Here is a 13,632-nt window from a genome sequence, read left to right on the forward strand (position 1 = left end):
GCCCTACAATACGACGCGAGGGAACCAAACGTCTCATCGTCGTCCAACTTTCGCGACGGCTCACCCGCCGGCGCTCATCCCCGGATACGTCCCCGTCTCGTGCAGCTCCCTGAAGTACGCCTTGACGCTGTCGTTGACGAAGAAACTCACCGCCACGCTCACCGGGCCCTTCACCCAGTTCATGGTCACCCCCTTGTACAGCCCGCCCCGCAGCCCCTCCGTGCGCGCGATGTCGAACAGCGCTCTCCACGGCGACTCGTACCCCCCCGCTCGGCCCACAACCTGAATCCGTCTCCGGACGATGTCCAAAGGGTAGGTCATGCTCTGCGCGAACAAACCCGCGAGGCCACCGAAGAGCAGCCTCGTGGTCACCGGCATCTGCGCCGCGCCCGGCGCGTCGGGGTCCCAGACCTCACCCGTCGCTTCCGCCTTGGCCTTGGCGCGTTTTCTCCACGTCCCCTTGAGCGTCTCAAAGGTGGCAAACGAAATCCCGGCGTACGGTATGATACCCACCAGCGTGGGGGTGAGACCGCCGTATAAACCCCGGATCCCCTCCTGCCGCAGTATGTTGGACACCACGCTCATCCCGGCCGCCTGGGTCTGCGACGTGACGGTCGGAGTAACGCCCGGAGTGCGGGGTTTGAAGCCGCCGTCGGACAAGGAAGCCACCGTTCCGCTCGCCGCGTACCTGGCTCGCATGAGATCCAGAGGGTACGTCAACGTCGTCGCCGTCGCACCCGCCGCGGACCCCGCGATGAATCGAACCGCGATCCGCTTACCCCCCCCCTCCTCCCCGCCCCCCTCCCCAGCCTTGTCTCCGAAGATCGTCTCGCACGCGCGCTTCGCGGCGGCTTCGTACCGCGGGTAGCTCAGAAACGTGACCCCCGCGTAGGGGACGACTCTGGCCATCATGACCCCGTTACCCCTCCACAGCCCGAGCGGGCCCTCCGTGGTGACGATGTCCCGCGCGGTCCTCGCCGCGGCTGACAGGGTGAACGGCCGGCGCGGGTCCACCTGGTATATGATCTTGACCCTGTCCGCGGGCGCGATCGTCGTCTTGGCGACTGCGCCGGCGAGGCCACCCGCGACGAGAGACTCGATGGCGTTGACCTGTTTGGCTTCCAGATACGTAGCCGGAGTCGGCTCCGGGGGCTTCGACGCCGCCTCCAGAAGCGCGCGCCTCGTCGCGGGCACCGCCAGCTTGAGCACGTCGTTCGCGGTGAACCCGATCGCGGCCGCGATCGGACCCTTCAGCCACGTCAGGCCCACCCCTTTGAACAGCCCGTTCACCACGCCCTCTTTCGCGTAGATATCCCTCAGTCCCTCCCACACCCCGGCGTATATTCCCCCGCCGTGCACCTGCATGCGCCTCCTGACCACGTGCAGGGGGTACGTCACAGTCTGCGCCACGAACCCGGCGCAGCCGCCCGCGGCGAGCTTGTACGCCAAGGGCATGCGGTCCTCGTCCCAGTCGTGGTCGTTGGCCTTTTTGTAAAACGTCTTCATCGTCTCAAACGCGGCAAAGGACAAGCCGCCGTAGGGAACGATGCCCATGAGCGTGGGGCCTATGCCGGCGTAGAGGGAACGGACGCCGCCGCTGGTGAACACGGCGTGGAGGTGCCGGACGGAACCCCGGAATCCCATGGGCGCGGGGCCAGCCGCCGCCGCCGACGACGCCGCCGACGACGCCGCCGCCGCCGCAGAGACTCCCGCGAAGTTGACTCCAAGAGGCGTTCCAAAGTCCCGCGCCGCCACGCCGCCGGTGAGGTGCGCGGCCGACCTGGCGTGCAGGAGGTCCAGCGGGTAGGTGAACACCGTCGCGGTGGTGCCCGCGAGCGCACCGGCCGCGAACCTCGTGGCGATGTCTCCGCTCTCGGGCTCCCCGAACGCGTGCGCCAACGCCGCGTTGTACATCGGATACACCGCGAACGTCGTGGCGCTGTAAGGGAGGATGCGGGTCACCGCGGCGCCGGTTCCGCGCCAAAGCGCGGTCACGCCCTCCTGCGCGACGATCCTCCGCGCGGCGCCCAACGCCGCGACGGGGGTGACGGACCCACCGGGCGCCACGAGCCCGTCTCGGTTCACCTGGAAGAGGATCTTCACGCGATCTATGGGGGCTGTTAAAACCCTGCTCAACGCGCCTGCCGCGCCCCCCGCGACGAGCCGCTCCATCGCCAGGGGCTCCGGAGCGTGCGCGGATGCATCCTCCGCCGAGGTTGACGCGGATGCGCCGGATGACGCCCTGAGAGGGCCCGCCATGGCCCCCGTCCCGCCCCGTTTTGTGCGTCACTCGATTTTTCTCCAAACGTCGTCACGAGCGCATCTTTTAGATCTCATCACCGCCGCGGACGAACCTCAGTCGTCGTCGCGCGTCATGTCCGTCACCGCCGCGTGATCGGTAAATGAGCACGACTCCTACGACTCCTACGACTAGATCCTTGAGAAGACGCGAGAGAATGGTGCGCGCTTTCCAGAACATCTACGGACAGGCGCGGGAGTGCCTCGGCTACTCCAGGCGCACCCTGCGCGAGGGGAAGCTCCCGGCGGCATTCCACCGCCTGGCCAGGGCGATCGACGCGAACAGGACGCTCGCCGCGTTCGCGTTGGTCGTTCTCTTCGGATTGATCGCCGGCGGGGCCATGTTCCAGACCACGGCCGCCATCACCGCGAGCGGCGGGGGCATCGGCGGCGGGCCCGGCGGATCCGGCGTCACCCCGATCGCGGTGCCGTCGGACGGGAAAGACGATAGATCTGTAGGGTCGGGGCCGCCCAAGGCGACCGGCGGCGCGTCCGCGTCCGACGCGATCGACGCCACCGACGACGCATCCGCGGGATCCATCGACTACCTCGCCGGGGTGAACCAATCCGACCCGGACGCGGTCAAGAAGGCGGAGGAGAAGAAGGCGGAGGACGAAAAGGTGGAGGCCATGAAGGAAGCCGCGGACCCGATGGTGTACACCGAGGACGGCAAGAGCGGCAAACGCCCGATGCACAACATGACGGGCACGTGGCAGGGCGCGTTATCGCTGCTGGTGTTCATCGCGGGGTACACCGCGGCGATCATGGAGGAGAGCGTCGGGCACGGGTTCAAGAAGTCGATCCCGATCACCTTAGCCGCCGGGATAATCTGGGTGCTCGTGGCGCTGGGGTATAGGGACAAGGGTCACTCGCTGTATTTCGTCACCACCGCGGCGAGGCACAACCTGACGGAGTTTGTTGAGGTTTTCCTGTTTCTCCTGTGCGCCATGACGTTCATCAACACCATGCACAGGCTCAACGTCTTCAACAAACTCAGGTGGTTCCTGGTTGAGAGCGGGTTCAGTTACCGGAGCTGTTTTTGGATCACCGGCCTCATCGCTTTCTGGCTCTCGCCCATCGCCGACAACCTGACCACGGCGGTGCTCATGGGCGCGGTGATCAGCAACCTGGGGCACGGGTACGACGAGTACGTGGCGATGTGCTGCGTCAACATCGTCGTCGCCGCAAACGCGGGCGGCGCTTTTTCGCCCTTCGGCGACTTGACCACGCTGATGGTCTGGCAAAAAGGGAAGGTTCGGCTCGAGGAGTTCCCCGGGCTCTTGGCCCCCGCGGTGGTGAACTGGCTCGTACCCGCGTTCCTGATGAACAGGCGGATCAAGGACGCGGTCCCGCCCAGGGTGGAGGGCGAGGTCGCCGTGCAGTTACTCCCCGGCGCGGTCGAGGTCATCTTACTCTTCGTCGCCACCGTGTTCATGACGGCGTGCTTCCACTCGTACGCGCACTTACCCCCGGTGCTGGGCATGATGACCGGGCTGGGCATGCTGAAGGTGTACGGGTGGTGGCGGGGCCGCGCGCTCGATAAGAGGAGCGAGGAGGAGGTCTCGGAGCCGGACGACGAGGAGGCGGCGGCGGGCGGCGGCGGAAATCCTCGATCCCCGAGGAAAGTTCCCGGCAAGGGGGGAGACGCGTCGCCGGACGGGGACGGGGACGTCCCAACTCGGAGGGACCACGCCCTGGACATCTTCAAGCGCCTGGAGCAGACCGAGTGGGACACGCTCATCTTCTTCTACGGCGTCATCATGTGCGTCGGCGGCTTGGGCGTCATGGGCTACCTCTCCGCGCTGTCGACGTTCATGTACGGCAACTTTGGGCCCAACATCGCGAACGTGGCGCTGGGGGCGCTATCCGCGGTCATCGATAACATCCCCATGACGTACGCCGTGCTGCAGACGGACCCGCTGATGACCACGACGCAGTGGCTGCTGCTGACGCTGACGGCGGGCGTGGGCGGGTCGCTCCTCGCGGTGGGGTCCGCCGCTGGGGTGGGACTCATGGGGGTCAACTCGAGGTGCTACACGTTCAGGTCGCACCTTCGGTGGACGCCCGCGGTGGCGCTCGGGTACCTCGCGTCCGTCGTCGTGCACCTCGCGGTGAACGGATTCGAATAATAAACTATCATCACGGTGAATAATCTCCGCGCGGGAGAGGCGTCTAGCTGGCTAGAGAGGCGTCTGCGTCTACGTGCGCCCAAAGGTCTACATTCATTCTCTACGTTCGCCCGTTCAATGGCTCTCCGCCCCTTAGCCGCGCGTTCTCCGCCCTGAGCGCCTCCACCTCCTCTCGGAGCCTGCGACGGTCGTCCTTGACCTTGGCGAGCTCCTGGAAGTGTCGCTCGAACGCCCCGTTGTGTTGCCGCGCCGTGTGCGACGAGAGCGCGAAGAACCCAACCGCGGCGACGCAGAACGTGAGCAACTGCCCGCTGAGATACCGCGATGGGGGGCCGTCCCCGTCGCGATGGTCGCGGCCGCGGCGAGGCGTTCGCGCGGAGGACCGACGCGTCGGGGTCCGGTATCTGCTCCCGGCGCCCGGAGCGTCCCTCGGGGTGCGCCGCGGCGGGCTCGGCACCAGGTCGTCGTCTTCCTCCGCCATGGCCGCCGCCTCGCCGAGTGGCGCCCGCGGTGGACCCGGTTTCACGTCTCTGGTCCCACCCGCACAGCTGGGTCCGGTCGTATGCCCAAAATGAGGCGCCCCGGAATGGCCGCGAGGCGCGGGGACGCGATCGTCGCGCTCGTGGCGATCTGCGCCGCGCTGGCGACCCTCCCGGACGCGCGCGTGCACGGCTTCAAGGCGAACGACTTCAAGAAGTGCGAGACGTCCTCGTTCTGCCAGCGCCTGCGCGATCGACCGGACGGCGCCACGCGCGAGATCTACTCGATCGAGGGGCGGTGGGAGCCGATCGGCGGCCGCGGCGGGGGATGGGGCGCGCTCCTCGCCAAAGCCGGCGAGCCGCGCCCGCTTCGGGTCGAGCTCACGCCCTACGGCGACGAGGGCGTCGTGAGGCTGCGCGTGGACGAGCCCGCGCATCCCCGGTACGTCGTCCCGGACGTCCTCGTCGATTCCCTATCGCCGTCCGAGTTTGCCGACGTTCAGTTCGCACAGGGCGGGGGCAAGGGTGGCGAGGGGGCGCGCACGGTGTTCACCACCAAAAACCCCGACGTGGACGTCGTCGTGACGCACGCGCCGTTCCGCGTCGCCGTCCGCGTCAGGGGCCACGAGACGACGGTGTTCAACCGTCGATCGCTCTTCGAATTCGAGTACAAGCGCGACGCCCCACCCGAGGGCGAGTCGTGGAGCGAATCGTTCAACTCGCACACCGACTCGCGCCCGAACGGACCCACCGCGCTCGCGTTCGACGTCACATTTCCCGACGCCGAGCACGTCTACGGCATCCCCGAGCGCGCGACGTCGCTGTCCCTCAAGGAGACGAAAGACGCGACAGGCCAAGCAGTGACGGAGCCGTATCGCATGTACAACCTCGACGTCTTCGAGTACCTCGCGGAGTCGCCCTTTGGGCTGTACGGATCCATCCCGGTGATGCTCGCGCACGCCAAGGTGAACGGGGGTGCCAGCAAACGGGTGTTCGGCACCGGGCGGGCGTTTTCCGAAACGGTCACGTCCGCCGTTTACTTCAACAACCCGACGGAGACGTACGTGGACGTTACAAAGTCGCACGAAAGTTCAATCCTCGGTAAGAAAGTTCAATCGGTCGAGACGCACTGGATGGCGGAGAGCGGATCGATGGACGTGTTCGTCGCGCCCGGGCCCACGCCGGCGGCGGTGATACGGCAGTACACGTCCCTCACGGGCACCACGCGGATGCCCCCGTCGTTCGCGTTGGGGTACCACCAGTGCAGGTGGAACTACAGGGACGAGAAGGACGTCGCCGAGGTTGACGCGGGATTCGACCAACACGACATACCGTACGACGTCCTGTGGCTGGATATCGAGCACACCGACGGCAAGCGGTACATGACGTGGGACGCCGGCAAGTTCCCCACGCCTCGGCGGATGATCGAGGACGTGGCGTCGCGGGGGCGTAAGATGGTCACCATCGTGGACCCGCACGTTAAGAAGGACGCCGGGTACCCCATCTTTAAAGAGGCGGAAGCCAAGAACTTTTACGTGAAAAAGGCGGACGGACGCACCGACTTTGACGGGTGGTGCTGGCCGGGGAGCTCCGCGTACCTGGACGTGACCTCCCCTGCGGTTCGGGACTGGTGGGCGGGTAAGTTCGCGTTGGACCAGTACGAGGGAAGCACCAAGGACTTGTACATCTGGAACGACATGAACGAGCCGTCCGTGTTCAACGGACCGGAGGTTACGATGCAGAAGGACTTGGTTCACGCCGGGGGGGTGGAGCACAGGGAAGTTCACAACGCCTTCGGGATGTACTACCACGCGGCAACCGCCGAGGGTATCGCGCGTCGCAACGGCGAGCGACCGTTCGTGCTCTCCCGCGCGTTTTTCGCCGGGACGCAGCGAATCGGCCCCATCTGGACCGGCGACAACGCCGCGGACTGGGACCACCTGCGCGTGTCGATCCCGATGGTCACGACGCTCGGGCTGACGGGCCTCACGTTTTCCGGCGCCGACGTCGGCGGCTTCTTCGGCAACCCCGACGCCGAGCTCATGACGCGGTGGTACCAGATCGGAATCTACTACCCCTTCTTCCGCGGGCACGCGCACCTGGAGACGAAGCGACGCGAGCCGTGGCTGTTCGGTGTCGACGCCACGCGAACGATCCGCGACGCCATCCGCCGGCGGTACCAGCTCATGCCGTACCTGTACACCCTCTTCGAGGCGGCGCACCGCGAGGGCTCGCCCGTGCTCCGTCCGCTGTGGTACGAGTTCCCGGACGATCCCTCGGTGTGGGCCCGGGAGGACGCCGTGATGCTCGGCCCCGCGATCCTGGTTCATCCGGTGCTCACGCAGGGCGCGGTCGACGTGGACGTATCGTTGCCCGACGGGGTCTGGTACGATTTCGACACCGGCGAGGCGCACCTCGGGCCCAAGCGTTGGAAGTACCCCGTCACCATCGCGGACGTCCCCACGTTCGTCAGGGGCGGACACATCGTCCCACGGCGCGACAGACCGAGGCGGTCCACGTCCGCGATGCGACGCGATCCCCTCACGCTCGTGGTCGCGCCGGATGCGGGAGGCGACGCCATCGGCGAGGTGTACTTTGACGACGGCGTCGGTTTCGAGCACGAGACGCGCGACGCGTTCGTCCGCCGCGCGCTGACGTTCTCGCGGCACAAGGAGCTGAGGTGTTCCGCGCCGACGGCGGCGAGCGCGCGCGCGGGCGGCGTCGAGGGGTCGCGGGGCGCGTCGGCGGCCGGCGCGGGTTCGGGCGTGGGCGTGGACGCGTCGGGACAAAAAAGCATCGCGGATGTGTCGGTGGAGCGGGTGTTGATCTTGGGCGCGGCGAGGCACGGCGGCGCGGTGGTGAACGGCGAGGCGAGGGACGTCGTCGCGGCGCCGGCGTCGACGCGGGACGGCGCGCCGGCGAACGCGGTGGCGGTGCGCAAACCGGGGGTTCGCATCGCGGACGACTGGACCATCGCGCTCGCGGCGTCGGCGGGGGGGTAGTCGACTCCGACACCCGTCTCGGAGGAGCGAGCGCGCCGCGAGCTAATTTTACCGGTTGCGGACACACGCGGACTCGGCGTTGTGTATGGGCGAGTTGATGGGTTGTGATTCCAAAATATAGTGCTACCGTCTATGAGAACGTAACCCGTCGTTTCTTGAGTTGTCACGTCTTTTTCCTCGGATTTTCGAACGATTCGCCGAGAAAATGTAACGGGTTTTTTACGAGTAGACTACAGAAAAGCTGAACACCATCCGGGTTACTAACGACGAGTGTCGAAGGTTGCGCGCGGTGCTGGGCATGCAGGTCGCGAGACTCTCGGTGTTTATCAGGCGAACGACGCGTCGTTTTTAAGAATGAGGACGATGTAATCTTCATTACAGGTTAACATCAAATGGAAAACAGGGTGAATAGGCAGGAACCCCCTAAGCCCAAAATCGCCGGGGCCCCGTGATATTTACAGCTTCATCTCTCCAATTAGGCCTCGACGCGGTCCTTGCACAGCTCAACAAGGGGCTTCTCGTTGCGCACGCAACCCTGCTCAGACTTGGTGACGTAGTCGGAGAACTTGTTCTGCATCTCGTACGAGCACACCGCGGTCATCTCGCAGTCGGTGAGACCGCAGGTGCCCGCCGCCGCGCCGGACGCAAAGGTCATGTAAGTCTCGAGGTCGCTGTGGAACTTGTCAGACACAGACGCCTTCACCGGGTTGAACACGCCAAACGCCTCCTCAGCCGCAGCCTTCTTGGTGAACTTGTCCGCAACCGCGCTGTTGTAGCCGACGACAGCACCCTTGTAAGAGGAGAGAGTGTTGTTGTAGATTTCGTAGGCGTTGAGGAGCTCCTGGAACTTGTAGTTCTCGAGCGCGCGGGTGTTCACGCACTCAGACGCGAAGCACTGAATCTGGCGGGAGGCAAGGTCGGTGTCGGCCTTGATCTGCTCGATGAGGTCCTGGATCTGGGCGCAGGTCTGGTTGTTGGAGACCTGGAGAAGCTTGCGGTTGGGCGCGGCGGCGGCGGCGGCGGCCTCGAAGTCGAACTCCTCGGCGTTGCACACCATCTCCGAAACCTTCTGGATGTTGTCCATGTTCTGGTGGTGCTGGACGAAAGCCATGCCGTTGTAATCGCGGATGGCGGCGCCAACCTTGCACGCGTGGGACGCGTTGTTGTAGGCGTACACCCAGCTATCGTAGGCGAGACGGTAGGACTCGTGGGCATCCTTGGTCACGTCGTAGATGGTGGACTTGCAGGGGGAGTTGTCCACGTCGAGCTTGTTGTAGGAGTTGGTGGCGTCGATGACCTTCTGGGCCGCGAGATCGCAAGCGGTCGCGGAGTTGTCGAGGAGGTCGCAGATGCCGTCAACGGTGGGCGCGCACACGCCGAAGGAGGCGGAGGTGGAGTTGCACTTGGGGGGAATCGCGAGGTGGCAGTCGGTGTCGCAAGCGCCGCCGTCGCAGAACTCGGACTGGGAGAACTTGTTCATGGGGGGGGTCGCGCAGGTGAGGATGGCGAAGTGCTCAGTGTTCACCTCGTAGGTGACGGCGGGAACACCGCCGCGGTCGACGTTGAACTCGAGGTTGGACTCCTTGTGCACGTAGCCCTGGGGGGGCGCGGAGTCGAGCTCGTAGCAGCCGGTGAGGGGCGCGCCGACGGTGGTCGGGGGGGTGGTTACAGGCTCCTTCTCAGCCTTGGCCGCCTCCTCGGGGGTGAGCATGGGGGTCGCGGTGCCCTCGGGCTCGTCCATGTAGTTGGGGGTGGGGCAGGGAACCTGCACGTAGGACATGATGCCGTTGGAATCCCACACGTAATCCATGCAGGGCTCGGAGGCGTCAACCGCGCTCTTAACCTTGCCGCCAAAGTACGTGGGTTCGTACTTGGGGGTGGATTCGGGCTGGGGGAAGAGCTCGTCGACGGAGGGCATGACGGCGGGGTCGTAGGACGCCGCGGGGGAGGCGGAAGGGCCGCGGGCGGGGCCGGGGGCGGGGCCGGGGGCCCTGCCGGGAGCCATCGCGCCGACGTGGCCGGTCTTGGAGGACACGCCAACCTGCGCGGGGGGGGCCATCATGGAGGCCCAGGCGTTGGCAGACGCGAAGCATCCAGCCAGGACGACGTTACGAAGGACGGTGCGGCCCATCGTTCGTGCGTGCGAGTAAAGTTTAGAGCTTTACTGTGTGCGGTTGAACAGCCGAATCTGCGCGGATCGGATTTAGGGAGGGCGGGGGAGGGCGAGGTCAGTTTGGGGTCGCGGCGGATTTTTTCCTCGGTAACCACTACAGAGTACACAGGTGTTGAAACCCAGAAATCGGGGGGGTCCGCGGCGATGAGGCGCGCCAGCCGAGGCGCGCGCGCGCGCGATACCCGCGATACGCCGCGATGGGAAGTACCAATTGATCAGATTAGTACTCCCCGTCGCGTCGAAGCGCCGATATACACGCGCGCGCGCCCCCGGCGGCCGCGGCTCTTCTCGCCGGCCACCCCGTGGAACACCCCCTTTCCGGCCGTCCAGAACACCCATCTCGCCAGGGGGGTGGGAGGTCCGAACGCCGACGGGAGCGGTGCGGACGCGGTGCTCGGCGTACCTGAGGCAGATACGGCGTCGAATACGCGAGCTGTCGGTACAACTAGCGAAAGTGGTCGGAGCGTCCGCGTCGGTGTGCGCGTGCGATCCAGTGGCTTTGCCGCGGCGAGGATCAGATCTTTTACTCGAATTGAGACGCGAGCGAAAGTTTTCCTCGGAATGGGTGTTACCCGACGTTTGAGTGAGGCGCACGTTCGTACGCGTATTTAGTCCGGATGATTTGTGTGACGTTTTCGCCAGGGTTTGCAAACCCACAAAATCAACCCGCGCCTTGGATTTCGGGGGTGACGAGATTTTCGCCAGGGACGTCCCATTTTGTATGGGTATTTAGAGTCAGGATCTGGGCACCGATGGAGCGGTCGATCCGATTCTCCCAACCCAGGGAATCCGAGTGAAGAAAAAAGAACACCCGATTTCGTCCCGAGTGTAACCGTACTTCCATACATCGTATGAGCATTTAGTTTGAATCGAACCGGAAAACAAATTCCTCCGAGCGAAAAATGTACCACCCGCCCGAGAGCTCCGAAAAAAAAAGTTTCATCCCGGCTCGCCGAAAAGTTCGGATAAGTTTTTCGTACTAGTCCTGACTACTACACACTAGTGGCCCGTAACCTTAAATTTCTGTTACGTTTCCGAAAATCCGCCTCGTTTATAACGAAAAATGCCTCGTTTATACTGAAATCATACTATGATTCCATACGAAATCTCTAAATTGCCTCCGAAAAAGTTCAATCGCGCCGTTTCCTCGGGCCGCGGGCCCCGAAACCGATATCAACGCATGAAACACGCGCCCCATCGCACAACTTGACACGCGCGTGACCACCCAGGCACGTACGTATCATCCAGGTTTGTTCGCGCCGACAGGTTCCAGGCGACACCCCCGAGCTAGTTTCGGCACCGACGCACAGCGATCTGCGAACAGCGACGATGCAGAGCTACGATCGCTCTCGCGTCCTCATCCCCACCCTCGGGGATGACACCGAGTACGGCGCCGCGCCCGCGCCCCCGCCCAAGGCCTCCAGGCAGCAGGGCGACGGCTACGGCCGCGCCAAGATGGTCGTCGCGGCCCTCGGCGGCGCCGCGATGCTCGCTGTGGCCGGCCTCCGCGGCAACAGCATCGCCGCGCTTGGTTCTCCCACCGGCATCGAGAAGGTCCTCGCCTCCCAGGTGCGTTTCCGGGACGCGGCTCGCCGAACGCTTTCGATCCCCCACGCGCGGCGGTTTTGAGATTAGGGGCGCGAAACGCGAGGGGAAGATCAGAAATGTGCCCCTTTTGCGATATCGCGCGCGCGATCCGGTTGGAGCGCACCGGGTCGCGAGCGGCGCGCCCCGCGGTCCCCGCGCGAGATGGCCCCGAGACTTTTGGTAACACGCATAATTTCACCAGCCGCTAACCGACCAAACCCCGAACCCCCAATCAACAGAACACCCACTTCCAGGAGATCGCCGCCTCCAGGCTCAAGGGCATCGAGATGATGGCTAACCTCAAGGTTCGCCCCAAGCACGGCGTTCCCAACGCCCGCGCCGCGCTCGGCGCCTCCGAGTACCAGCGATGCGTCTCCCACGACTCGCACCCCTCCGCCGCGTATAACACCTCCGACCACGAGGCTCTGCGCGAGGACTTGCTCTTCGACATCTCCCGCGACGAGTACCCCGCGGTGACTGCGTACAACGACTCCAAGGCTCTCCTCGCGGAGGTGACCTGCGAGGCTGCGCCCCCGGCGCTCTTCACCGACACCGAGGTTTGCACCTCCGTGGAGGGCTTCTGCGACGTGAGCTGCGAGATGCCCGTCCCCGACCACTGCATCACCGGCGACAAGTCCTTCGGCACCTGCGAGCCCACCGTCAACCACATCTGCGACTCCATCGAGAAGACCCACAACAACTGCGAGCAGACCCAGCGCCAGTCCATCGCCGCCGAGGACAGGTACAACAAGCACGAGGTTGGCACGCCGCCCTGCAGGGTGGACGCCGACGCCCCCTTCGCCAAGGCTGCGTACGCGCAGATGAAGTACGAGGCCGCGTACCTCGAGTGGGTCAACGCCGTCAACGACGCCACCGAGGTGTGCACCATCGGCCACGCCCTCTGGGTTCACAACCTCGGCCTCTACCAGGCTCACTACGCCAAGCTCGAGGCGACCACCGCCGACCTCATCCAGCTGTGCAGCGGCCAGAACCACACCGACGAGTTTGACATCGACTCGGCCATCGCCGACGCGTCGCTCTCCTACCAGAGGGCGTCCAAGGGCCCGCTCCACCACCCCAACGACCGTCGTCGCCTCGTGTGGTGGCAGCAGCTCTGCGAGCCCTCCATCCACGCCCTCGAGGAGCTCATCAAGTCCCTGGAGATTGCCTCCCCCCAGCTCATGTGCTTCGCCGAGACTTGCCAGGTGAAGAAGGCTGCCGAGCAGACGTCGTTTGAGGTGCTCGTCAACGCGCACAACAAGTTCGAGATGGCCTTCGCCGAGTACCGCGACGAGGTTGTCGCCTACAACGACGGCGTCGAGAAGAAGCACCTCTCTCTCGCCGCCACCATCGCCTCCTTCGAGTCCTTCCACGTCATCCAGGAGGAGCTCCACCTGGGGTACGAAAACGACATGGACCTCTTCGATCGATTCGATTCCGGCGCGGATAACGGTCACTGCGGTCTCACCGACTGCCAGGTGCAGGCGGTGTGCGGCGCCCAGCTCAAGAGCCACTTCGAAACCTTCGTGTCCACCGACACCTGCACCCCGGCGCCGTACTCGGTCGACAAGATCTGCAACCCTCCGCCCTCGCCCCCTCCCCCGTCCCCGGCTCCGGTGGTTGTCGCGGAGGTTGTGGGTGAGGTGGAAGATATGGAGACGCCGGTGCTCCCGGGGCAGGAGGAGAAGGCGGCGGAGGAGGAGGAGGCTGGCGGCGAGCCCATGCCTTACCCTCAGGGGCCCTACAGAGGTGAAGCCAGGGCATGGTAAAACGGAAAACACTTAAGGGAACAGGGGGGTATACATAGAGCTTGATGATTGTTTCGCCTTGTATTGTAAATATGAAACCAAATCCGCAGAAAAATAAAAGGCGCCGCCGTCGCGCCGCCCAAAGGAAACGCGCGTCGCGTGCGTCCGCTTCCCAGAAAAACCGTCACACCCACGCGCGACACGCTAAGATGAACC

At 64.9% G+C, this 13,632-nt stretch overlaps 6 protein-coding genes across 6 annotated transcripts; 3 read left to right on the forward strand and 3 right to left on the reverse strand.

Annotated features, from left to right (window-relative positions):
* Positions 1–60: 60 nt before the first annotated feature.
* MICPUN_60975 (mitochondrial carrier protein) lies at positions 61–2,259 on the reverse strand (the record flags this gene model as incomplete). The annotated part of the gene is made up of 1 exon (XM_002508287.1): positions 61–2,259. One exon carries the CDS (start codon positions 2,257–2,259, stop codon positions 61–63), a length of 2,199 nt encoding a protein of 732 aa, XP_002508333.1.
* A 632-nt stretch (positions 2,260–2,891) lies between these two features.
* Positions 2,892–4,445, forward strand: MICPUN_107049 (NhaD Na+:H+ antiporter family). Its single transcript, XM_002508007.1, has 2 exons — positions 2,892–3,817; positions 3,920–4,445. The coding sequence occupies exons 1-2, from the start codon at positions 2,928–2,930 to the stop codon at positions 4,425–4,427; spliced, it is 1,398 nt and encodes a 465-aa protein (XP_002508053.1). The 5' UTR covers positions 2,892–2,927; the 3' UTR covers positions 4,428–4,445.
* Positions 4,446–4,527: 82 nt separating this feature from the next.
* On the reverse strand, positions 4,528–4,908 carry MICPUN_60977 (predicted protein; the record flags this gene model as incomplete). Its single annotated transcript, XM_002508288.1, has 1 exon — positions 4,528–4,908. One exon carries the CDS (start codon positions 4,906–4,908, stop codon positions 4,528–4,530), a length of 381 nt encoding a protein of 126 aa, XP_002508334.1.
* A 105-nt stretch (positions 4,909–5,013) lies between these two features.
* Positions 5,014–7,908, forward strand: MICPUN_84555 (glycoside hydrolase family 31 protein; the record flags this gene model as incomplete). Its single annotated transcript, XM_002508008.1, has 2 exons — positions 5,014–7,586; positions 7,701–7,908. The coding sequence occupies 2 exons, from the start codon at positions 5,014–5,016 to the stop codon at positions 7,906–7,908; spliced, it is 2,781 nt and encodes a 926-aa protein (XP_002508054.1).
* A 345-nt stretch (positions 7,909–8,253) lies between these two features.
* On the reverse strand, positions 8,254–10,039 carry MICPUN_60979 (predicted protein; the record flags this gene model as incomplete). The annotated part of the gene is made up of 1 exon (XM_002508289.1): positions 8,254–10,039. One exon carries the CDS (start codon positions 10,037–10,039, stop codon positions 8,384–8,386), a length of 1,656 nt encoding a protein of 551 aa, XP_002508335.1. The 3' UTR covers positions 8,254–8,383.
* Positions 10,040–11,929: 1,890 nt separating this feature from the next.
* Positions 11,930–13,526, forward strand: MICPUN_108825 (predicted protein). The gene has a single exon (XM_002508009.1). The coding sequence runs from the start codon at positions 11,956–11,958 to the stop codon at positions 13,435–13,437; it is 1,482 nt and encodes a 493-aa protein (XP_002508055.1). The 5' UTR covers positions 11,930–11,955; the 3' UTR covers positions 13,438–13,526.
* The last annotated feature ends 106 nt before the right edge of the window (positions 13,527–13,632 follow it).

The sequence above is a fragment of the Micromonas commoda genome, chromosome 8 (genome assembly GCF_000090985.2).
Source record: "Micromonas commoda chromosome 8, complete sequence".
Classification (NCBI taxonomy): domain Eukaryota; kingdom Viridiplantae; phylum Chlorophyta; class Mamiellophyceae; order Mamiellales; family Mamiellaceae; genus Micromonas; species Micromonas commoda.

What these genes read in the sequence shown, in the direction of transcription:
- MICPUN_107049 (XM_002508007.1), top strand. Translation starts at nt 2,928, where the DNA reads ATGAAGGAAGCCGCGGACCCGATGGTGTACACCGAGGACGGCAAGAGC. An exon ending in ATGCTGAAGGTGTACGGGTG is followed by an intron (nt 3,818 to 3,919) that starts GTGGCGGGGCCG and finishes TCGATCCCCGAG; the next exon opens with GAAAGTTCCCGGCAAGGGGG.
- MICPUN_108825 (XM_002508009.1), top strand. Translation starts at nt 11,956, where the DNA reads ATGATGGCTAACCTCAAGGTTCGCCCCAAGCACGGCGTTCCCAACGCC.